At 40.8% G+C, this 23,950-nt stretch overlaps 1 protein-coding gene across 2 annotated transcripts in view; it reads right to left on the bottom strand.

The window, feature by feature from the left end:
* Nucleotides 1–23,950, bottom strand: part of EIF5B (eukaryotic translation initiation factor 5B) — a 45,895-nt gene that overhangs the window by 3,466 nt on the left and 18,479 nt on the right. Inside the window, exons 8-21 of one of the 2 annotated variants that reach the window (XM_084900329.1) lie at nt 21,078–21,167; nt 18,773–18,847; nt 15,477–15,757; nt 12,028–12,135; nt 11,731–11,841; nt 8,217–8,284; nt 7,056–7,197; nt 4,609–4,740; nt 4,029–4,211; nt 3,739–3,900; nt 2,321–2,452; nt 743–874; nt 577–653; nt 317–481 (exon numbers count right to left, since the gene is read on the bottom strand). In XM_084900329.1, the coding sequence (XP_084756455.1) occupies nt 317–481; nt 577–653; nt 743–874; nt 2,321–2,452; nt 3,739–3,900; nt 4,029–4,211; nt 4,609–4,740; nt 7,056–7,197; nt 8,217–8,284; nt 11,731–11,841; nt 12,028–12,135; nt 15,477–15,757; nt 18,773–18,847; nt 21,078–21,167 (1,858 nt within the window). The remainder of the gene's footprint in view (nt 1–316; nt 482–576; nt 654–742; nt 875–2,320; nt 2,453–3,738; nt 3,901–4,028; nt 4,212–4,608; nt 4,741–7,055; nt 7,198–8,216; nt 8,285–11,730; nt 11,842–12,027; nt 12,136–15,476; nt 15,758–18,772; nt 18,848–21,077; nt 21,168–23,950) is intronic. The other variant, XM_084900330.1, reaches the window with a different exon arrangement.

Genomic DNA, 23,950 nt, shown 5'->3' with positions numbered 1-23,950 from the left:
CTGCAGCCCAGGCTTCGCTCCCTGGAATGCCTCCCTTGTTCCAGCTCCTAGTTCCCCATTTCCTGCAACCCCAGAGAAGGAAGACAGTCCCCCCTGAAGGAGACTTTGGTCTGCCAAACTGAAAATGGAAAACCAAACCCAGGAAGGCTCCCGAGGATTTGTCCCCCACACGGCTGGGGGGCCCCGTGCGCCCGCACTGCAGGTACAGCCTCCAGCGGACGCCGTGCTTCTGCTGTCCACACCCCTTGCTGCTGTTGAGCAATTTTCCAATAGTCAACTTCATCAAAGACCAAAGTAGGGAAAGTCACCAACTTACTTAAATTCCTCTTGTTTCTGCTTCTTGTAGTCTTGTCTATATTTTGTAAAGGCATCAAATAAATGATAAATAATTTCTGCACTAAAAATTCTAACTCCTAAACTATCAGCCATTTCTTGTGCATCCCGTTCAATTCTCACATCAAAGGCCAAAATGACTGCATACCTGGAAGTCAGAGAGGAGAGAGAGTGAGAAGGAGCGCACCCCAAGGGGCAGGCACAGATATGGGGCGCAGCTCCCCCGGGAAGGCAGGTACTCACTGGGGGTCATGCTCCAACATCACTGAGGCCTTCATCACGTCTTTTTTATGGACGGGGCCGATGTTGATGCCTGCGTACTGGAGACAGGTGTCCGCACGTTACAGGACCGGGTGGCAGCGGCAGCCCACCACCCGAGCCCCGGACCGCGGGCGGGTCTGTTACTTACCGGCACTTCTGAGGTTCTCAGGAATTCCAGCAGAGCTTCCAAAGAGCCCAGTGTGGACGCCTGCACGTAGACTCCTTTTTCTTCTAATTTGATAGCATTTAGTGTCTGCTTTAACTCATGGATCAATTCATCCTGAAGAAATTGGAATTTACATGGCTGTGCATACAACTCCAGCAGCAGCAGCCTAGAGTTCTACTGTCTCTCTCTCTCTCATTAAGTATCCTTCTGAAAACAAAACCACCAGGAGCCGGCACTGCAGAACCAGAGCAGGAGTGAAGCCTCTGGACCACATTCAACTGTGTCCCACTTCGCCTCCCCTCGCCTGAAATATGTTTAACCTCTGCTCAACTTGGCAAATATGCAGACGGTGAGAGGAATGCAATAACAATCTTAAAAGCTGAAAGTATGACACATAGGAATGTGTTTTCGGTGGCCCAGTGGCTCGGCTCAACTGTCTCAATTTTGAAGTTACCCTAATTTCACAGCCCTGTCCTCCATCACTGCTCCTCTGGAGATTCTTTTTTTTATATATATATATTTTGATTTTTTACAGAGAGGAACAGAGAGGGATAGAGAGAAACATTGATGAGAAAGAATCATCGATCAGCTGCCTCTTGCACACCCCCCACTGGGGATGTACCCACAACCAAGGTACATGCCCTTGATCGGAATCGAACCTGGGACCTTTCAGTCCGCAGGCTGACACTCTATCCACTGAACCAAACCGGGTTCAGCTGAAGATGAGATTCTAAGGAAAATCATGCTGATGCCAATAAAAAGCAGGTGTCCATGCCAACCTGCCCTCTTCTCTCTGCCCTGAGGGGCCAGCTCCCTGCCCGGGGACTGGTGCAGCCTGAGGGGCGAGTGCTGGGACCGGCTCACAGACCAGCTGTGCTCAGGATAGTGGCATGAGCTGTGATCACAATTCGCTTTTGTGAAACTGCTGGGCTCATGTGCCTTCTGCTCCTACACAGGCACACAGGCTTTGAAAGACTCCCAGGACCTAGTCTGTCCATATACGGGCATCTGAAATCAAACAACTTCTGGGCTTATTTTTTACTTAAGTAAAATATGTGCTTTAGAGTTGTAGGGCATTTAGCCAAAACCGGTTTGGCTCAATGGATAGAGCGTCGGCTTGGGGACTAAAAGGTCCTGGGTTCAATTCCAGTCAAGGGCATGTATCTTGGTTGCGGGCACATCCCCAGTAAGGGGTGTTCAAGAGGCAGCTGATCAATGACTCTCTCTCATCGATGTTTCTAACTCTTTATCTCTCTCCCTTCCTCTCTGTACAAAATCAATAAAATATATTAAAATAAATAAATAAATAAATAAAAGAACCCAATTCTTTAAAAAAAAAAAAAAAGAAGAAGAAGAATTGTAGGGCATTTAAATATTACTTATGCCAATTCATATGATTATACAAACTGAAGTAATTGGGGGAAGATTTTTTTAAACTGAAGTGTTTAAAAAGTGTCAGCTGTGTGCAAAGTGGCCATGACTAAGGCTTCACTTGCCACTCCTGGTGCGAATCCCTCTCCGCATGCCGGGTCGGGTGGCTCCGGAGGAAAACCCACTTACTTTAAGGACCGGAATCTCATCCTCCTTGTGCGCCACCAGCAGGGGTAAGCCGGCCAGCGTCTTCTCCAGGTCTTTGCCGAGAATCTTCACGCCCTGAGCTGCCTCCACCTCTTTGTGCTTCTCATACTGGTTCTGCAGAGACCAAAGCCATTACCACTGTCATCGGGAGAGTGCTCAGCACCAGGAGATGACGTAAGAGATAGTATTTTCATGATTTAGGGGTAAAGATTTCTTAAACTAGACACAAAAAGCAATACACAAAATAAAAGCTTGATAAAATTGATAGTAAAGTTAAGTAGTTCTGTTTACTCGAGGTGCTAGAGAAAGAAAAAAAGTTAGAGAATAGGACAAGATGAAGCACTACCTACCCACCAATCAGCGGACTACTAAACAATTCGGAAATCTGCTAAGGAGAGACAATGCCAGGGCACAGTAGGCATTTCACAAAGAAATCCAAATGGCTATAAACAAAATAGTGGCCACCATGTTTTAAGCAGACAAGTGCCACCTGAACAGCAAGAGCTACCCAGCCACTAGAATGGGAGACAGAAGAATCTGCCTTGAGCTGAAAGCGTGAACAATGGGCACAGCTGCGAGTGCAACACTCACTGGACACTGCGGCCTTCCTGCTGAAGGCGGCGCAGAGCCTAAGCATGAGCCCGCAGTTCACGCCTGTGCACACCCAGGAGAAACCTGGCAGCCGCCCCAGGAGACAAACCCATGTTCACAAGTGTGGCGATGAACTGGAGAACTGCAGCCAGCCTGCGCTCTGTTATCACCAGATCTGACCATGAAGTCCTTGTGCAATGGCCCACATACACAGCAAAGTGAACCACAAGTACAGCAACACCCATAAATCTGTGTTTCTTGACTGAAAGCAGCAGGAAGCAAAGGAAAAAGGAGAAGGACATGATGCAGAAAAGTCCATCCCTTTTAGGGCGCGTTCTCAGGTATGGAGCTGGCAGTCAGAGCAAGGACACGCGTCACTATGGTACAGTGAAGCACACGGGTCCCTCTGGGCCGAGGTTGCTGAGCCCGGGAGAGGACACAGGCTCCTGGGGTCAGCAGCGCTCTTCTCCTTGATCTGGTTGTCTGCTTCCTAAAATGTATTAAGCTTTTCGATGTCCTGTGTGTACTCTTCTGTATGAATGTCTTATTTAACAATAAAAGTGGTGATGAAAAATTACTTAGCGGTGTGCATTACCGTTTTTATCAAGAGCTTAGTTGGCAAATAAGATTCTTATTTGCCAACATGACTGGTCCCTCCTACATGAAGACCTCTGACATAAAGCGAGGTGTGTGTGTGTGTGTGGCTTAACAAGTAGTGAGCCAAGCAGCACCCGAAAATGAGGATGCGATCTCAGCAGTTTCCCAACTCGACAAGCCCCCACAGGTCACTGCTGGCCTCCGAGGCTTACCTTCACCCGTAACTCCTTCATAGGTGGAGGCAACAGGAGGCCTCGGATCTGAGTTACGATGGGCCCTTCCACTCCGGGAACAATAATTGTATCTCCTTCCTTCAAACGGCCATTGATCAATATCACGTCTATAGTGGTGCCCATTCCCGGGAGAGCCTTCACCTAAGAGACACGGTTGCAAAGAGGTATATGCTACAACGCGCCATGCTGGTTAAATCTAACAGCAGTAAACATCCCCACCCAGGAACGTACTATCAAAAAAAAGACAATCGCCTGACGGCTGACCTTACCTCCATCACCTGAGCCCGCAGCTCCTCGCAGTGGGCCAGCCTCTTGCTCAGCATGGTCTGCGTCAACTCGACCAGAAGGCAGATGAGACTTCCCATCCCATCACCAGTGTGAGCAGAGGTAGGTACCAAGGACACAAAAGTGCGGGGATCTTTATTCTCATAAAACAAAGCCGCATTCAAACCCTAAAGACATGAAATGCAAAATCACCCACAGGCCAAGCTGTGGGGGCCTTCTCCAGAAGAGGAATGCTTTACCCCAACTAGAAGCCGACTGAGCAGATGGCTAATCCTGAAACCCGTCAGGAACACTCAAGAAAAGGTCATGCATATCCTGAGGCATTCATTGTTTTAGAAAAAGTTCCCAAGTTAACTCAGTTTTAAAATTTAAACATTAAAACTACCCAGAGATCTTTGAAATACACACTTTCTGATTTACAAAGGAAAAGGAGTAAGGGGGAAGAGTTAAGTCACTTAGTTCCATGAAGGGGGGAACAGAACCAGTGCCAGTGACTGACAGGGCAATGAAAGAAAACACTGCTCCACATGCAGCCTCTTCACACTGAATGGATAGCTTTCTTACCTGCTGTGCAAATTCCACTATAATAGCCTTTGCTCGCTCCTCAAATTCATCTTTTGTGTTCTTTTTCTGCTTCTTTAAAGTGGCCGCCACATCGGACTCAGGGCTTTTTTTCCAATCATACAGCCTATCAATCTGTAAGAGTTTTTCATAGAAAACATTTAAAAAGGTTAATAAATGCTCCAGAAAATTCCTCATGTAAATTATATTTATCCAGAGGAGGGAATTACTCATATTTTATTTCACCAAAAGCCCCTGTCAACCTGCTGAACTGCATCCCTCCTAAACTAGAAACCACTGAGACCTGAGAGGCGACCATATGTTTGCTAAGATGAGATCCCAGAATGACCCAGCCTCCCCCACATGCTGGAATTCCAAAAAGGTTTTGTATCAATAGCAGACAGGAACAAGGATCAATTACAGCAAATAGCATCACCAGGAAAATTATATACCAAAATAAATAAATAAAATAAAAAATACTACTATTTATTCTCATTCTCAGAGAATAGCCCATTTTAATTATTCTATTGCTCAAACTGGGATTTAATATGTTTAATAAAACCTATTTTCCCTCATTTTTTAAAAAAGTGATAAATGGGTACAGAGGCAAAACTGACTTAATAGTTTTTTTTAAAGTAGTTGAGTCTAGGGAGATAATATAAAAAAGTAGGCCAACTGGAATGCCACTAAGGAGAAAAACCAGCAAGTGGAAATAGACCCAGAAATGACAAAAAGACAGTAAAATTAGCATACAAGGTCTGCTGGAAGCTACCCATTGTCTTCACTATCAGAAAAGTGTAAACAAGGAGCCCAGAATGCTTTGATCCGGCCGATGCTCTATCCACTGAGCCAAACTGGCCAGGCCAAGGAGGAAATACTTAACTGTATGAGGAGGCCATCATTACCTAGATATCAAAACCAGTCAGAAGCAATACAAGAAAGTTACATACCAATGTCCTCATGAACACAAAACTCTGCAACAACAATGAGCAAATCAGCCCTGGCCGGTTTGACTTGGTGCCTGCAAACTGAAAGGTCCCAGGTTCAATTCCCGTCAAGGGCACGTGCCCAAGTGGAGGGCTCGATCCCCAGTGGGGGATGGGCAGGAGGCAGCCTATCCATGATTCTCTCTCATCATGGTTGTTTCTATCTCTGTCTCCCTCTTCCTTCCTCTCTGAAATCAATAGAAATGTATTTTTTTTTTTAAAGAGCAAATCAAATCTAGCAATTTAGAAACAATATTCCATGACCAAGCCCACTGATCCTGAGCAAGGGTTATTTCAGTAATAACCTTGTTCAGCTTATTAGTCTGACATTTTAACAGTGCTGGAAAACAGCCCACATGCACCATACAGACCTTACAGCCTTCACAAAAAATCACCTCAGAATGGATCACAGCCCTAAATGTAAAATACAGAAACTCCTACAGCACAGGAAAAAGCCCTGATGTCCTTGACTATGCTAATAACTGCTCAGATATGGCACCAAAGCAGAGGCCAGGAAAGAGAGAGGACACGCCAATCTGGGATAAAATATCTGAAAAACATCTCTGATAGAGACCTAGCATCCAAAATACAAAGAGCTCTTAAAACTCAACAATAAAGAAAGCAAGGAATCCAATTTAAAAATAAGCCCACGAGCTTAACAGACACCACACTGCAGCTTAAAATGTAAACAACTGGTACATCCCTTTGGGGAAAATGTGTCGTTCTCTCACAAAGCTGAAAATACATATACCATATGACCCAGCAATTCTTGTGTACAAATGTTCACAGCTGCTTCATTAATAAATAACCTAAAATAGAACTAATCCAAATGACCTTCAATGGGAAAATAAAGTGTGGTATTCAGATAATAAAATGCTACTCAGAAATAAAAAGGAACAACCTATGAGATATGCAACAATATGGATAATTCTATAATAACATAAATAATGAAAAATGCCAGACTGAAGAGATTACACAAAATTCCTTTAACATGAATTTCTAGAACAGGTAGACGAGTCTACAGTGGCAGATAAATCTCTGCTGGGGTTGAAGGAGGGGCAGACTGACTGTAGAACATGAGGGAACATTCTGGGAATATGGAAATGGTGGTTATGCGTGTGTGTGTGTGTGTATAAATTTGTCATTCATTTTGAACTTACCATGAGGAGATTATTACATGAAAGTTATATTAAAAGAAGCATTTTTAAAATATCTACTTATTGATTTCAGAGAGGATGGGAGAAGGAGAGAGAGATAGAAACATCAATGATGAGAGGGAATCATTGATTGGCTACCTCCTGCACGCCCCCCACTGAGAATCGAGCCTGCAACCCGGGCATGTGCCCTTGACCGAATTTGAACCCAGGACATTTCAGGCAACAGGCCGATGCTCTATCCACTGAGCAAAATCAGCTAAGGCAGAAGCATAATTTTACAATTTAATTTTTCAGAAGCAGAGCTTACCTTATTGAGTGCGACAATGAAGGGACATTTTTTAGATTTCAGAAGGTTAATAGATTCAATTGTCTGGGGCTCCAAACCATGCATGATATCAACAACTAAAATGGCAATGTCACAAAGAGAGCTGCCTCTGTTTCTCAGATTACTGTTGAAAAGAAGGAAAAAGATGTGTAGATAGAAATCTTAAAATAAAATTTTACTTAAAGAAACTTAAAATTTTAATTTCTTTGTAAAACTGAAACAAAAGAACAAAATGAAGTACATGCATTAAATTCAAGTGCCATTCATTAGCCCTTCTCTTTCCAAACATCTGACACCAGCTGGAATGAGTTAGTTCCCAAAGTAACTCCAATATTTCTGCCAATTTTACTGATGGGTTTTTTGGGGTTTTTTTTGCGCTAAGGAATATGGCCAAGAGGCTACAAGATAAAATTCCACCTGCAACGGGTCTCACAGGAGATAGACCAGGAACGTATTAGGACTTGTTCTTCCGAGTAGAAAAGGCTTCTCTCTAAAAATAACGAGTATGTATCCCTGGCCAGTTTGCTCCATGGTTACAGTATCAGCCCTTTGACCAAAGGGTCTCCGTTTCAATTCTAGGTCAAGGGCATGTACCTCGGTTGCAGGTTCCCCAGCCCCATAGGGGTGAATGCAGGAGGCAACCAATCGATGGGTATCTCTTAGCAACCCCCCTACTCACTTTTCCTTCCTCCCTTTTACTGTTTCTAGAAATCAATGGAAAAATTGTCCTTGCATGAAGATTTAAAAAAAAAAAAAAAAGTATCCAAATAAAATCAGTGTAGGCCGAAACCGGTTTGGCTGTGATAGAGCGTCGGCATGCGGACTGAAAGGTCCCAGGTCCGATTCTGGTCAGGGACATGTATCTTGGTCGCAGGCACATCGCCAGTGGGGGTGTGCAGGAGGCAGCTAATTGATATTTCTCTCTCATTGATGTTTCTAGCTCTCTGCCCCTCTCCCTTTCTCTCTGTAAAAAATAAAAAATATATATTTTAAAAAAATCAGTGCGGCACAGAGGAGGATTGGTAGTTATCAGATAAGTAGCTAGGGATCTGTAGTAGAAACCACAAATCTCAAAATACTACTCAAGGATTCGGGATGAGTGAGACTTCACTGACTGAACTTTCAGACTCAAAGTGCTCTTACCTGAAGGACTCATGCCCAGGGGTATCAATAATCAGCATTCCTGGAATCCGTAGGTTCTCTCGGTCAAACTAGAAAAGATGGGGAAGATGGAGAGCTTAGGGAAACCAAAACAATAACAGTGTATTTACAAAAATTAGTTTGCCATGAAAACCTGAAACTATCACCACTTCCTTTTCTAAATAATCTATTTTGAAAACAGTGAGTCAACCAGCAAAGCCTAACAGTTAATATTTTCAATAGTATCAAAAGGAGTTTTGTAGAAAGAAACAGAAAAAGTGAATATTCCCACCCTGCTGGTGTTCAATGGTTAGAGCATGTGTGTCAAACACAAGGCCCGCGGGCCAAATCCAGCCCGCCAGGCCTTGCAATGTGGCCCGCACCGCGCTGTCATCACTGCACTCCGCTGTCAGTTTATGACATTGTCAGTTTATGACTGTTCAGTAAACCATTCAGCCCGCAATTTAGGCTGGATTTTAGATTTTGGCCCCTTCTCTGATTGAGTTCGACACCCCTAGGTTAGAGCATCATCCCATACACGAAAAGGTAGCACATTGCAGGTCCAATTCCTCTTCAGGGTATGTGTGGGAGGCAACTGATAGATATTTCTCAGATAAATGTTTCTCCTCTTCCTTCCTCCCTTTCTTTCTTTCTTTTTTTTTTTTTTTTATTAAATATATTTTATTGATTTCTTACAGAGAGGAAGGGAGAGGGACAGAGAGCCAGAAACGTCGATGAGAGAGAAACATCGATCAGCTGCTTCCTGCACACCCCTTACTGGGGATGTGCCCGGAACCAATGTACATGCCCTTGACCGGAATCGAACCTGGGACCTTTCAGTCCACAGACCGACGGCTCTACCACTGAGCCAAACCGGCTTCGGCTCTTCCTCCCTTTCTAAAAGATCAATGAAAAAAATATCCTCAGGTGAGGATTAACAAACAAACAAACAAACAAACAAAAACAAAAAAAGGAAAACATGCCTTTTGTTAATATTCTCTGAACAGAGTATAAGCAATAAATGACAGAATGATCATCTGAGGGTGATTATAAAAAGCTGACACGTAAAACGAAGTTCTCAAAGTCTGGAAAATTTCTCTGGTCCAATTTTATAGCAATTCTAAACTCTGAAAAATATCCCAAGTATGTGTTAAAGACAATGTACCACGTCAATCTAAAATAGTAAAGAGTAAATGAAGGGACGCATTACAAGGGGCCTGAGGGACATTCTCTTAAGCCATTATGTAGCACTGATCAATAAATCTCTCTCACACACAAAACAGTTTTTACTTTATCTATACTTTTTGACAATCTTCAAATTATTTTTTCACAAAATCTTATCTCCTGACCCAGTTTAAAAGAATCAAATGTAAAAAAAATTTCAAATTTGCATCCTGTTGATCCTGAATCAACATTCACTGAGCACCATAATCACTTCCACTTCAACATCGGGAATACAAACATTTATAACTACCAAATGAACATCCGGAGAACTTTAATACAGGCCTAATAAAAGTCATGCTCTTCAACTATGTTCCAATATAACATCAGATTTTGTTGTATTGAAAATCAGCAAGCTGGACAAGACACCTTAATGAGCCAATTAGTTAAAAGTCATCTTTATGGCAAGCAGGTTCAGAGCAGATTACCTCTGTCAAATTCTGAACACCCAAAGGAGGAAGCATTCTCTTTTTGTATCTTTTCAGGTCCTTGAGTAAGTTATTTTTACAGACAATTTGTAACCTTGAGTATATATCATATCTAACAAACACCTGTCATATCTATACAGACAACTTGTAACCTTGAGTACGTATCATATCTATACAGACACCTGGCATTAGTATCAGCATATCAGCCCCTAAAGTTTTATCTTTTCTATTATTAAAACTAAAAAACAGAGTTTTATTTTACAGAATAAGAGACTGTCTAAAAATAACAAAGTTGACTTACAGAGCAAGAGACTATCTAAAAATAGCAGAGAATTGCAAACAACAGTTTCCAGCAGCAGTTTTTCCAAAGGAGGGATCACCATATACTTCAAGTTCAAGTCCTGGAAACTGCTGGAATAAGCTGTTAAGTGTATTTTGAAAACTGGTGGAATAAATTCCCCAATGACATAGAAATATCAGGTAAAATATAACAAAAGTAAATTACAAACTTGAAAAACTATAATTAAAAAAAAACTGTCCTAAAGACTTTAAAGTGCATACTGAAATGAAAGATGCCACAACTGGAAAACTGACCCAGAAGCAACATCAAAATGAAAAAAGATCTTATAAGAAGATGAAAACCAGCTTGTGATCAAACCTGAAGGGCAACACTTTATGTGAGAAGAAACTGGAGTAATTTAAGATACTTAAGGAAAGAAAATGTGAACCAAGCATTTTGTATGTAGCCAAGTGATGGCCACAAAGTAACTCTTCAATATTCAAAAAACTCAAAGAATATTATTGCCATTATTTCTTCCTTAGGAATCTGAGGAAAAAACAAGCTTCATAATACACAAGCACACAAAACAAACACTGGAGAGACAGACTACACACTAAACTAAGACTAATTAAGAGACAAAGGGAGATGATCCTGAAATGTAATAACATATGCTGTGTGTCAGTTATTTATTGCTTCTCAGTTCTAAATTTACCATTTGACCTGCTCGGTGACAATGGAACTGGGGAATTATTTGCAAGGTGCAGTTGCAGGTCCGGACAGAATTATATGTAGGAAAAGTCTGGAACATTATGCTACACCAGACTGCCTGGATGCAACAAAAGACCAATATGACCACCAGAATTGTATCAAAGACACTCAGGAGCCAACCACAGGGCAAAGATGGAACCATCTCAGCAAGATATAACTGAAATGGATTAAAACACAGTAAATAAGTTTAAATCCAAGAGTTTATAACATAAAACCAAGCCAAAATGGTCACTATTCTGAAAGCTGGAAAAGTATAAGATGCTTATTTTGCCTTTCCTATACATAGTAACAGAGCAGTAGAGTAAGTTGAGTTTCTCTACAAGTAATCCAATAAGGATGGGTTGAAGGGACTGGAATATCAACATCATGCCACCACTCACACAATAAAAGCTAGAGGTAACTTTAGAAGGCAGAAAGAAGACTTTGACTAGAGTGCTTCCGAGGGAACTGGCAAAACTCCGTTCTCCTAACATCGGTGACACAAGGGTGTCTGCACTAAATCATGATTCATTACGCTTTATATTAATCTTGTGTGATCTTCTTTATTGTGTTATATGCAGCATAAGTAGATGGAATATCTCCAGTACAGAGAAAATAAGGAAGGTAGAATACGTATATGCAATTAATCTGATATATAATTTGATGGGGAGGAAATTCAAAAAAAATTTTTTTTGATGTTAATCCTCATCTGAGGATATTTTCCCCATTGATTTTTATAGAAAGTATAAAAGAGAGGGAGGGCAGGAGAGAAAGAGAAGAGGAGAAACATCACATCAATGTGAGAGATTATATATTAAAACATGAGATACAGTCTACTTACATTTTTAATCATCTTAGTCTGTTCATTAATAGCTTCGAGGGGAACATTGGTGGCACCGATTTGCTGTGTGATACCACCTGCTTCACCATCCTGTACATGCGTGTGACGGAGCTGGGGCAAGACAGCAGATTCATATTTGGTTTTCAAAATGCAAAAGGAAGCAAACATGATAAGGAAGTAGTAACATATTTATTGTAACGAGAACTGCATATTTGTGCCATGGTCTGTATTAACTTTTCATAAGGCATCATTCATTTGTTTTAAAACTTGTATCAGTGCATAACAGCACTTTCTTACCTTATCTAGAATTTTTGTCTTCCCTGTGTCCACATGTCCAAGTACACAAATAACAGGGGCTCTCAGTTTTTCCGTGTTTACATTTTTACTATGTTCAAGTCGCCGTTTCTAGGAAGGAAAAAAAAACTCAGAAATAACACTGCAAACCTGATCATTATTTTCCTTTTGCCTTGGCAAGAGAACGCCATCTCATTCAAGTTCTTTCTTGATTTAACTACATGTAACTGCGTTTTACAAGGTGAGCTTCACAATCTAATTTTTAAAAATATATATATTTTATTGATTTTTTTTTACAGAGAGGAAGAGAGAGAGAGAGAGAGAGCTAGAAACATCAATGAGAGAGAAACATCGACCAGTTGCCTCTTGCACACCCCCTACCGGGGATGTGCCCGCAACCAAGGTACATGCCCTTGACCGGAATCGAACCCGGGACCTTTCAGTCCGCAAACCGACGCTCTACCACTGAGCCAAACCCGTTTCGGCCACAATCTAATTTCCATCACAGTACCTTTGGGTAAGAATAAACCTCGTCAGAGTAGCTTTCAGTTTCAGAGTAGCACTGTTAATATGAATAAGCTCAATGTAAGGTGTTGGCTCAAATTTCGAGCCACTTTTGCACATAGCTAACTTAATGGAATAAAATAAACAGAAAAGAAATGGATCTTCCTGTCACATTTACTATACACTACAATCTCTAACTTACGTGGAGGTTATATAAAAAGAAGTATGCTCTTGCATCCTAAATATCCCTTTAGAACTTCAGAGTTGTAAAACCATTTATTTCAAAACTTTGTCCAATGTGCAAACATTATAAAACCTACCAGTCAGAAGTTTACGTAAGCCTCCCAAAGGCATTTCCTACCTTCTAATGTGTGACAGGGCATAAGAAAGTCTGTCCTTGAACCACAATGTATTTTCTGTAGCATTTCATTACCTAAACACTTCATTTCTGAGAGCCCAGCAGTTCTTTCAAATGATAACCTTTCATGCACAACAAAGCTGCCACTCAAATGAGGTAAGACTTTCTTCTGGACTCTGAAGTATCACAACACTATTTCCATCTAAAAACCATTTTTGTAGAAACTCTTTACTTTCATTTCTACCACTAGACACTGAGATCTTTCTGTAGAAAGTGGGGGGAAAGTTTTAAAATGTCAAAGTGACATGCGAGTATTGACTAAAAAGGAGCTTCACAGTACATACTGCTGGAATGGGAACACTGTGACCTTAGGATTGATTTGGGCGAAAATGCCCTCTCTCTCATACTTGGTGAAGTGTTAAAATTTTCTGTAAAGCAATATAGTATCAATTTTAACCTGGAAATTCTACCTCTCAATATCTGTCCTGGAGCAATGAAGGACAAGTACAGAGATGCAGGTGTCTAATAGTGATTGTTCACAGCAGTATCCTATCTAATAAAAGAGTAATATGCAAATTGACCAAACCTCTGCTACACCCACAAGCCACACACATCAGCCAATCAGGAGTGAGTATGCAAATTAACACAACCAAGATGGCTGTGGCCATGGAGTGAGGAGGCTTGGGTTTCTCCGGCAATGGAGGAACCCAAGCTTACTGCACACCCTGGCCCGGCCCAGGCCTCTGCTCAAGGCTACAAAGTTTCAATTATAGAAGTTAAATAAATCCCAGATACCAGGGCCTCTGCTTGGGTGGCCGAGGGGCGTGGCCGGCCTGCAAACTACCACAGGCCCTTCAACTAGGCCGCCCTATACCCCAAGGGAACCCCCACCTTGATCCGGGACACACTTCAGGGAAAACCAGCTGGACCCCACCTGCGCAGCAGGCCTCTAACCTACCTAATCCGATCTAATCCTACCTAATAAAAAAATAATATGCAAATTAACCATCACTTTGCTCTACAAGCCAATCAGAGCGAGTATGCAAATAAACCCAACCAAGATAGCTATAGCCACAGAGAGCAGAAGGGAGGTGTTTCCCTGGCAACAGAGGAAGACAAGCTTTCCGCCTGCCCTTGGGCCTAAGCCTTCACTCAAGGCTACAAAGTTTCAATTATAGAAGGTAAACAAATCCAAACAGAAATGGCTGCCACTACAGAGCAAGCAGGAGGCTGGATTCTGCTCCAGGCTACAAAGTTTCAATTGTAGAAAGTAAATATATCCCAGATACCAGGGCCTCAGCTTGGGTGACTGGGGGGCATGGCTGGCTTGCAGACCACCATAGGCCCTTTATTCAGGCTGCCCCACGCCCCAAGGGAACCCCACCCTGATCCTGATCCAGGACACCCTTCAGGGCAAACCAGCTGGCCCCCACTCGTGCACCAGGCCTCTATCCTAATAAAAGAGTAATATGCAAACTGACCATCACTTCAACACACAATATGGCTTCCCCCATGTGGTTAAATATCCTACCCCTATGTGGACACAAGATGGCAAGCAGGGGAGGGCAGTTGGGAGGCACTAGGCCTGCAAGGGAGGGCAGTTGGAGGCAATCAACCCTGCAGGGGAGGGCAGTTAGGGGTGACCAGGCCAGCAGAGGAGGGAAGTTGGGGCAAACAGGCTGGCAGGGGAGCAGTTAGACATCAATCAGGCTGGCATGGAAGTGATTAGGGGGTGATCAGGCTGGCAGGCAGAAGCGGTTAGGGGCAATCAGGAAGGCAGGCAGGCAAGCAGTTGGGAGCCAGCAGTCCTGGATTGTGAGAGGGATCCCAGAAATGGAGAGGGTGCAGGCTGGGCTGAGGAACGACCATCCTCCTTCCCATGCACAATATTAGCCCTTTTGAAATTCAGAAATGTATACCTATCAAGACTTTATAGAAGAAAACAGCAAAAACTGATAAAGGTATTAAAAATAATTTTTTTATTATAATTATTCATGAAAAGATAAAGCTAAGATAGTTTTTAGCCTTAGCCTCTTCAAGCAAACTAAACTACTTTTTAGTGTGTTGTTTATGCCAAGCTGACATAATTTAAGAACATTATCTCTTGAAATCTGCTGAATTAAGTAGAAAAAATAGAGTAAGTCTCCTAGGTATGTGCACTTTAATAAAAAAGAAGCCTTATTAACCCACCAGATTCAAACTTACATGATCAGATGCCTCACACTAACTAACTTAAATATGCAACACAGACAACTAATGATTCTAAGTAGAGGACATAAGCTCAGAATACCTCTGCATACCTAGAAACCATCACTTGAAGAGCACACTAAAATTCTGAGAACACAAGTAAAGCATGATGAAGCAGTCGCTGTTCTGACTTGGGTAAGGGACTGGCATCTTTTGGTTAGAACAGTGTCATATCTACTATTGTTTTGACTTACAGAAACCAGTTTCTGGTCAAAATACTATTCTGTGATGGTATTTTTTTAAAATGCTGTTAAATAAAAGCCTCTGTTGTAGAATGCAGTTCTAAGGACCACAGAGGAGGACTGCAGAGGAAAGGAGCAAAGAGAAAGGGAACAATAAATACCTCAATCCTCCGTTTTGCTTTGTCATAAGCTCTTTCTTCTTTAGTTCGATCGTCGTCAGAGTCATATTCAGAATCTGAGCTCAATTCTTTACTTGGCTTTTTAACTAATGTTTTCCCCAAATCTTTCTCATCTAACACCTTTTCTTCCTCTTCTTCACCTTCACTGCTGTCACTTTCTTCTTCTTCCTCTTCACTCTCTTCTTCTTCTTCTTCTTCCTCTTCCTCCTCCTCCTCTTCTGCCTCAGGGTTTTCTTTTACTTCTATATGCACTGTATTTCCTTCTTTCAGAAAAACGAGATTTTATAATAAATGAAAATTAAAAATGAGATTCCATCAACATAATAGAGACCTTTAAGATAAATAAGGCAGATTATATCTTTATTTCCAAACAAGTCTTTACCCACATGCTACAATAAAGACTGCTGTTTAACAGTGAAAATGCAAAGCATTAACCCATACATAATCAAATTAAAAAGACATTACTAAGCCAGGATACAAGAGGACAGAAACCCAAGATGACAAACACAATACTTGGTATTTCTCTCCCTTGGGGTTTATGTGCAGAATTCTGGAGAAGTCAGCTCAAAGGCTGAGCAGTGCTTTCTAGCCCCTTCGTGATTCGGGGCATTGGAAATTCAGGCCTAACAAGGATTCAGTGAAGGCAAGGTAGATGAACACTACCCTTACTGTAGGGCGAACATATCTGTCCTGAGGTAAAACTTGAAAAACTGCACCCTACCAGTAAGGATGAATAGGCAGTAAACAGAACTTCCCCTCATTCTTAGCAGAATACTTCTGGGTTCTCTGAATTCTACATTTGGAATTAACTAGTGTTTTATTATTCCCTAGTTCACTACTAGTAGATGTATCCTGTTTCCCCGAAAATAAGACAGTGTCTTATATTAATTTTTTCTCCCAAAGTTGCACTAGGTCTTATTTTCAGGGGATGTCTTATCTTTCCATGCGTTAGGTCTTATTTTCGGAGGATGTCTTATTTTCGGGGAAACTCGGTAGAAAGACTTTTTTTTTTTTTTTGGAGGGTAAAAAAAAATCCTTGACCACAAAGTATTTCTATACTTTTACAAGTATAATGCCTATCCTATATAATAGAGGTATGCAAATTGACCCTCACACAAGATGGCCTCCCCCATGTGTTCAAAGATGGCTGGCAGGGGAGGGCAGTTGGGGACAATCGGGCTGGCAAGGGAGTTGTTAGGGGGTGATCAGGCTGGTAGGCAGGTGAGCAGTTGGGAGACAGTAGTCCCGGATTGTAAGAGGGATGTCCCTGATTGGAGAGGGTGCAGGCTGGGCTGAGGGACACTCCCCTTTCCTCCCAGTGCATGAATTTTGTGCACCGGGTATCTGGTATATTATAAAAATATATAAAGTAACAAACCACACGAGAAAACAATTCTCATGAGGAAAGCCAGCACACCTGGGGGCTTCTACTGAAGTCATAAAGGCAAAATTAAAAAATAACTACACCTTTAACAAACAGGGAACAAAAGATAAGATTAAAATTTTTAAAAAATAAAACTATTAATTAAGTAGAAATTCTAAAACTGAAATATACAGGAGAGAAAAATAGCCCGAATAGAAAATTAATGAATCAGAAGATAGATCAGAAGAAATAATCTAACCCTGGTGGAGTAGCTCAGTTGATTAGAGCATCGTCCTGATATGACAAAGTTGTGGGTTCAATCCACAGTCAGAACCCATACAAAGAATCAACCAATGAATGCATCAATAACTGGAGCAACAAATAAATATTTATCTTTCTTCCTCCCTATCTAAAATCAATAAAAAAAATTTTTTTAAATTTAAAACGAGCAAACTACTAGAATAAACCACAGAGGTGTAATAAGATGGAAAATACAGTAACGTGGAAAAAATAAAATGCAACAATACAGTAACAAGGTCTATCTAGTCATAATTAGAATACCTGAGGGGAAATAATGGCTTATTACATTGCAAAACTGATAAAAATATAAAACCATACATTTATAAAGCTCTACAGGCATAATAAATGAGAAGAAATCAATCCTTACTATATCATAATTAACCTGCTAAAAACCAAAGACACATGAAAAATTTATTTCTGTTGAGTCTTCAACAGAAATAATAAAAGCCAAGACAAGTAATATTTTAAAAGGATTAAATAAAATTTTAGCAAAGAACTCCTCACACAGTAAATATATCTTTTAAGAAAAAATTAAGAAAAATATTTTTTAGAAAAGCAAAAAGCATCACTAAAAATGAATTTTAAAGAGTATAAAATAAATACAATATAAACAAACAATATATCAGAGTCAATTCATCAGAAAGGTGTAGACTGTATTCACCTAATAATATATATAACACCAAAATATAGAAAGCAAGAGTTGGCAGAACTCAGGGAAAAATAGACAATCTACAATCACAGTGGGAGATTTTAACACATCACTTAGTAAGAAAAAGCACACCAGAAAAAAACTCAGAACTTAAAAGACTTAAAATGATCAGCAAACTTGACTAAGGACAGTGAACATGACAACCAAACACACCCAATCACATATGAAACATTTACAATAATCAACTATTTGCTAGGTTGTAAATTCTCAACCCATTGCAAAGGACAGAACTATGTATGTTCTGTGATCCAACGAAGTAACAAGAAGATAATTAGAAAATCCTTACTTATGTAATTAAGAAATGTGTTTCTAAATAAATCATAGGTAAAATTAACATATATCTAAATGTAAATTTAGGAAAATCAACATATCAGTACCTGTAGAATTTTGCTAGAGCCATGCTTAAAGAAAAATTTATAATCTTAAAAATATGTATTTGGGGGGAAAGATAGAAAAACACAAGACAAATATCCATCTCAAAAAGGAAAAAAACCAGCAGAATTAAACCTTAAAAAAGTTGATTTTAGTAATAAAGGATAGAAATTACAAAAAAAATTTATTTTTTTATTCAGAGGAAATATACTATTATTTCTATTTGTATTAGGTTTAAAGTTAAAGGGGCCTTTTGTAGGCTAGCTTTAATAACTTAACCCCGTTTATAACATTATCACTCTGAAAAACTATATTCTAAATCCCAGGCAACTATCTTGCAAATAGTTGAAAAACCACCTATTCATGAAATGGGATCCACATGAGGATTTAGGAACCATAGCAACAGAGAGTGCGAAACTGGTCTCTGTCCTTGGGAATGCTCATATAGCAGTCATTATCAGGAGACTATTCCTTTAAATATAAGCACCTCCAACAACCACGGGATTTATCCACGAGTGCTTATGAGCTATTCACCTTTTTCTCTTTCCTCATCACTGACCATAGCTTCCCAGTCATCCAATCCAGCTTCTTCAGTTTCTTCTTCCTCTTCTGTAAATAAAAGTTTTCATTGAAGACATAGAAAAAGTGGAAAATTATGCTGACATAAAAATAAATGTTTTAATTATGCAAAAAAAATACACACAATTTCATTATCTTTGGGACTAATTTTCAATATAGCTAACATGTTATAATTTATTATTACTAAACTAGAAGCCTGATGCACAAAGATTCGTGCTAGAATGGGCTTTCCTTTCCTTTCTGCTCAGGCCCTGGAGCCGCCTCTTTCGGCTCCAGCCCCGCCTTCCCATGCTGCCCAGAGGCCCTGAGAGACCAGGAGTGGGGCAGAATGCCTGCTCTGTCGCCATGGCAAGGACACAAGCATTCCACCCGCCCCCATCACTCAGCCCCTGTGTATGCAAATTACCGCCATCTTTGTTGGGTTAATTTGCATATCACTCCTGATTGGCTGGTGGCACAGCAGAGGTATGGTCAATTTACATGTTTGTCTATTTTTAGGTAAGATGATTCACAATTCTCTAGTATTTTGAATACAGGTTGGGGCAAAAATAAGTTTATAGTTGTTTGTATGGAAAAATGCAATAATTAGTAAATAATAATCCTACATAATAAAAGCCTAATATGCAAATTGTCCCCTCAACCTGCAGTTGGACCAGGAGTTTGACCACTCGCTGATGAGTGCTGACCACCAAGGGGAAGTGTGGAACATGGCAGGCGTCAGCAACATGGAACTGGCAGTGGAGACGCTGCGGGCCCCGACGAGAGCGGGACCACGGCAAGATGGTGGAGCAGGTGAGCAGACAGCGCCAGGGAAAGGCAGTGTGAATGGGGTCTGATAACTCAGGTGGCACACGGGGGACTGAGATCCACACCAAACGCTCATGCTTCAATAGCCAGTCAGGCCTAGGGACCTCACCCACAATGCACAAATTTCGTGCACCAGGCCTCTAGTACAAGAATTAACTCTGCTTTATTTACTCATAACTGTAAACCTATTCTTGCCCCAACCTGTACACTTGAGCACATGATCACACTCTATTCTTGACGACAAATGAAATTTCACATATACTTTTTGATTTTTTAACTAAGCTTTATACATATAAGAATTTATTTTTCTTTAGCCTCTATAGATAACAAATACTACATAAATTATATAATTGGATATTATGAAGCTACATCTCTATTCTAGTTGAAAATTAGAATAGATTTTTGTGCTTACAACTCAAAAATGGTCAGAAAGGTATTATTTTGAATATTAAAAATTTAATACTGTCCTTAACAACAATGACACTTTTACTGAAATCCAATTAGGCAAAATTATTCGCAAAAGATGAGGGCACATGTAGTATCTTCGTCCCAGAAAAAATCATCATTTGCCAGGAAGTTTGCATAAGACTTCTTGAGGAGAAAGAAACAAGTCAAAAACATGCGCCCGAAGCAGCCTCCATCCAGTTTACAATTCTTTCTACTGCTACAGATATCACCCACAACCCCGCACTGCTATAAGCATCTCAACTGGAATTTCTTTAGTTTCATTATGCTGAGATGTACCCAAACAAATGATATTTTTACACTGAGAACCAAGAGGGAGGTGGGAAGTGACTATCAATAATCTCCCCCCACCCCCCCCAAGGATAGTCAGTCTTGACATCCTCAAATATTTCTACTTCCATTCCTGTCTTTGAACACTTGAGAATGTCTTGATTTTACCAAATATGTATTATGTTAGCCTGTGGCTTCCTATCAATATCTAGTCTCATGAATTAGAACAATATTTATCTTAAAAAAAAAAAAAAAAGAAGGAAAAGAAAACCAGAGACTTTCTCCAACCTAAAAACACAAACACTAAATAAATGAATTGATTTACTAAATAAGAGGCTGGCCTCTAAGAAGATTTTTAAAATAATAACTTTTATGACTTAAAAAGTTCTATTTAAAAATTCTTCCAATTTTTCTTTGGAAAGATTAAAGAACTTCAGCTCTTCTTGGTACCACCTAAGATTTCTGACCCATCAATAGAAACAGAGGAAATAAAAAACCTCTATCCTCTCTACAAAAATTTTTCTCTACAAAAAGAGACACACAATTGATTCAAGGCTCACTTTTACACTTTTGCAACATGGAAATAAAAAAATAAAAAAGATTTAAAGGACTATTAAAAATAGGCCACCCTGCCAGATATCTGGTTTCCCCAAACTACTAAGACATTTTGGACACATCAATGCTACTTAATAGGAAGTTATTAGTCAAAGCTACTGGCCTGGTTCAACAGGAGGTGGTGACTCTTCTTTTTCTGGTATGCCTTGTTCCACAACTTCCACAGCAGCACTTAATTCTACTGGCTCAGATACTGAAGGGCAGAAACCAAATTAATATTTTTTACTATATAATTTTTATAGGATACTCTGTTAAGTATTGAATAAAAATCATTAGTATAAACCTACATTCTTTATCGTGTTAAAAAAAGCATCAGTCATATATTTTACAGAAAGTAGAAGATTGAGAAAAAAAAAGAAAACGATAGTTGTACTTTCCAGTTAAGAATAGTTATTCAGGGGGCAGGTCAAGAATGCAGCATAGGTAAACACGGTACTCAACCTCTTCCCACAACCACATCAGAATTACAACTAAACTACAGAACATCCTTCAGAATTCCCTAAAAGCTGGCCGAATGGAAATCCTACCACTAGAGAATTAATGTAGAAGACACATTGAGACTGGGAGGAGGAGGAGAGGTGCGGAACAGGCTGGTCTAACACCCACTGGCAGCATCTGAGCCGTGGAGGTCCTCCACAAAGAGCCAGGGGGTCCCAGCCCCACATCAGACCCCTCATCCCAGGCTTTCAGTGCAGAGAAGAGGTCTCCCTAACTTCAGGCTGAAAAAACCAGCTGGGACTGTGGCTGAGTGAACAAAGAATTATAGAGTCCCGCCGTTCCTCTTAAAAGGGCCAGCACACTATTCAGACCCACTCCCTCTGAGCTCCAGATGTGGGACAGCAGCTTGAAAGGATGCAGGGACATAGGGGGAAGACCTAAATTATCTGACATCAGGGCAAGAACTAGGGGGTAGATTTCTCCCAGACAAAAGTGCTGGCAGAGGTCATTGTTCCTTTGCTGACCCCTCTCCCCCCACCAGAGTCAACAATCAGGCACCATATCTGAGTGTTGATCAATCTGGCTCAGACCTGTCTGCCCACCATGGTGATTCCCTGAGATCTGGTCCTACCCAATTTGCAGGCCCACGCAAACTGTTTCCAGTAGCTTTTCCACATGAAATGGCCTGTGGTGGCTTAGGCTTCAGACTTTCCTAAAACCTCTCAAACAAGCAGCAGCTGGCCTTACCATGCCTAATACCTCTTGTAAGTGGCCCCAGGCCTGGCACTAGCAGCAACCTGCCTTGATTCAGTTTGGCCTCTCCTGGGCACCTTCAAGCCCAACACAGGGAGCAGCAATTTACAGATAGTTCTGTAGCTCAAGACTGGGAGAGGGTGGGAAGAGGGAAAGGAGGGGAGGGAGGAGTGGGAAGGGGTACAGAAGTTGGCCAAGCAGGGGAACAGGCAACAGCTGATTTTGAACCTCCCAGGAGATCCCAGAGCCAGTGCACTCAGTGGTCAGATTCAGACCACAGCAGATTACAGCCCTACCACATCCATGAGTGACACACTCAAGGAATGCACTTGGTGAGCACCAAAGCCACAATGAAGCAAGTCCTGCTTCACAGGGGTGTCTCCTGCACATAGTTTTTCTGCTGTAGTCAGAGCTGGTCCTCACAGCTGGTTTCCCTGGAGGTCAATCCCTTCCAGTGATGTCAACAGCAATCAAGGCTTAACTACAACAGGACAGTGCAATGAGCTCACACAGGGAAGCACCTAAAGTGCTGAGCTCGGTGACTAGGGAGGTTGAGCCAGTGGGCCATACAGGACACCTACCACAGCAGCTCTACCTAATTCATAGAAACAAACACAGGGAAGCAGCCAAAATGTGGATACAAAGAAACATGTTACAAAGGAACAGAATATCTTCAGAAAAGAACTAAACAAAATGGAAGCAAACTAACTACCAGATACAGAATTCAAAACAATGGTTATAAGGATGCTCAAGGAACCTAGTGAGAACTTCAAGGAACATTAGTGAAAACATCAGCAACATAAAAAAGAACCATTCAGAAATGAATAATACACTAGCTGAAATGAAGAATAATTTACAGGGAATCAACAATAGAGTAGAGGACGCTGAGAATCAAGTCAGCAATTTGGAATATGAGGAAGAAGAAAAAAAAATCAAAAGAGCAAAAAGAAAAAGAATCCAATATAAAGATAGTGTAAAGAGCCTCTGGGACAACTTAAAACATACCAACATTCACATCATGGGGGTAACCTGAAGGAGCAAAAAATTGAAAACCTATTTTTAAAAATGACAGAAAACTTCCTTTACCTGGTAAAATAGACACACAAATGCAGGAAGCATAAAGTTTCAAACCCAGAGGCCCACACCAAGACTTATATGCATATATACATTACCAAGACACATCATAATTAAAATGCCAAAGGTTAAAGACCAAGAGAAAATCTTAAAAGAAGCAAGAGGGCCCTAGCTGGTTTGGCTCCATGGATAGAGCCTGTGGACTGAAGGGTCCCAGGTTCCATTCCAGTCAAGAGCATGTACCTTGATTTCGGGCACATCCCCAGTAAGGGGTGTGCAGAAAGCAGCTGATCAATGTTTCTCTCTCATTGGTGTTTCTAACTGTCTATCCCTCTCCCTTCCTCTCTATAAAAAATCAGTAAAATATATTTAACAAAAAGGAAAAAAAGCAAGAGAAAAGCAGTTAGTTACCTACAGGATTGTCAGCTGATTTCTCAAGAAACTTTACAGGTCAGAAGCGAATAGCAAGAAATAGTCAAAGTGACAAGTAGCAAGGATCTACAAACAAGATTATTCTACCCAGCAAAGCTATCATTTAGAATTGAAGGTCAGCTGAAGAGCTTCACAGACAAAAAATAGCTAAAGGAGTTCATCATCACCAAACCAGCATTAAATGAAATGTTAAAAGGTCTTCTTAAAGAAAAAAAATAAAAATATGAACAAAATGGCAATAAATACATTATCAACAATTGAATGTAAAAATCAAAGTAA

This window comes from Pipistrellus hanaki (genome assembly GCF_964339955.1).
Source record: "Pipistrellus hanaki genome assembly, chromosome: 12".
Taxonomy (NCBI): domain Eukaryota; kingdom Metazoa; phylum Chordata; class Mammalia; order Chiroptera; family Vespertilionidae; genus Pipistrellus; species Pipistrellus hanaki.
The sequence above is the reverse complement of the archived record's forward strand: the minus strand, read 5'-3'. Positions and strand labels throughout refer to the sequence as shown.